Genomic DNA, 1,723 nt, shown 5'->3' with positions numbered 1-1,723 from the left:
TAAGCCTTTTGCTCGGATTGCTAACGATTCTTCCAGCTCGCCGCCTTATGTTTCGATGAATTTAGTGCTAGTGAATTGAGGTAAATGGTAACAATGTCTTCATATAGGTTTTGCCTTACCGTTTTTCTTGGGATTTTTTCAGTCATCAACGTGGCTTGGATCAGTGTTGAAACGTTCGTCAGCTGTAAAATTTGGAAGGCTTTTCAACCGCGCCCTTTAATCACAGCATGTTGGAATAAAACGGAACAGAGTTCAAACTGATATTATATAAAGTATTTTATTTAGTTAAAATATTATTTCGATATTTTAGTTTAAACGCTTTAACGGATGTAAAATTTCTTGTCGGTATTCATGTTTTAAACTCATTTTCACTTCCCCATTAATTATTGCACCATTTACATAAAGCACAGTTTTTATTGAAAAATATTTCCAATAACTGTGGAAGTTCATTTTATTATTACTATTTTTTTTTTCTTTTTAGCCTCTATTCGTTAACTTCACAACCAGGAGCACCATTAAGAAACCTAGACTTGTCATACATGTTCCTAAAGCAGCCATGGAACCTGAAATTTAAAAAATTAAACTTATAGGTTAATGAGTAAAAGTAGACAAGTGGAACACACACATACATACATACATACATATATCGAGACAGACAGACGGATAGATAGATAGATAGATAGATAGATAGATAGATAGATAGATAGATAGATAGATAGATAGATAGATAGATAGAAGCAGCACAGATGTGGCCGAGTGGTTAAGACGCTCGCTTTGCGTTGCGTGGTTTTGGATTTAGTTGCATTGCTTCTAATGCTTCGGACCCCACCAATGCTTTGCAAGTGAATCTAATTGACCGGGAAAGGCTAGCCTCGGCAGAACTGGAGCTCAGAATGTAAAGAACTGGAAAAAACACGGCAAAGCGTTTTGTTCGACTCCTTAACTATTCTAACATTTTATCACCCTTACATGTTAAAGTCTTAGCCGTCTGTCGCAATTAAGTATGGCCCTAACCTTTTTACCCTGGCTTCTGCTAATTGTTTTAGATTGCTACGTAGTCAAGAACAGACGTAGACACTCAAAGACCCTCTCGGACGTGAAGAAAGGGGATAACGTGATAGCTGGAACGAGGAGAGTTGCACCAAAAGTCGGCTGCTACAATTTCCTGCTGAGTAGACTGAAGCAGGGTGTAATGATGTACTTTGCCCAGGGACTCAACACTCCACCTGAAACAGGAATCGAACCAACGACTTCATGATCATCAGAATGATATTCAAACAACTTGGGCGTGCGCCTTCATTTATATATAGATGTAAATATTGCTTTCAAGTTTCGGCACAAAGCCGGCAAGTTAGGGGGAGGGGCTAAGTCAATTACATTGACCCCAGTGTTCAACTGGTACGTATTTTATCGACCCCAAAAGAACGCAAGGTAAAGTCGACCTCGGCGGAAATTGAACTCTGAACGTAAAGATGGACGTAATGCCGCTGAGCATTTTACCCGGCGCGCTAATGGTTCTTCCAGTTCGCTGCCTTAATGTAGTGTAAATATTAGAAGAAAATGTCTAACTGTAAAGATGAGGTTAATAACCCGGTGTATTCTAGTCGTATTAATCATAAATCATCTTAGATATGAATCATTAAATAAGCCTAATCCTTTTAATGATTTTAAACGTTGGTAGAAAGCTAAAAATTGGAGAGTGCAGAGAATATATCGATTAATT

The 1,723-nt window shown here is 38.1% G+C and overlaps 1 protein-coding gene across 2 annotated transcripts in view; it reads right to left on the bottom strand.

The window, feature by feature from the left end:
- Positions 1 to 258: 258 nt before the first annotated feature.
- Positions 259 to 1,723, bottom strand: part of LOC106884213 (uncharacterized) — a 77,697-nt gene continuing 76,232 nt past the window's right edge. For both annotated transcript variants that reach the window (XM_089357293.1, XM_089357292.1), the window contains exon 15: positions 259 to 563. In XM_089357293.1, coding sequence (XP_089213419.1) covers positions 478 to 563 — 86 coding nt within the window. In that variant the 3' untranslated portion in view covers positions 259 to 477. The remainder of the gene's footprint in view (positions 564 to 1,723) is intronic.

The sequence above is a fragment of the Octopus bimaculoides genome, chromosome 9 (assembly GCF_046866305.1).
Source record: "Octopus bimaculoides isolate indiv1 chromosome 9, ASM4686630v1, whole genome shotgun sequence".
NCBI lineage: Eukaryota > Metazoa > Mollusca > Cephalopoda > Octopoda > Octopodidae > Octopus > Octopus bimaculoides.
This window is presented reverse-complemented; position numbering and strand designations above follow the sequence as displayed.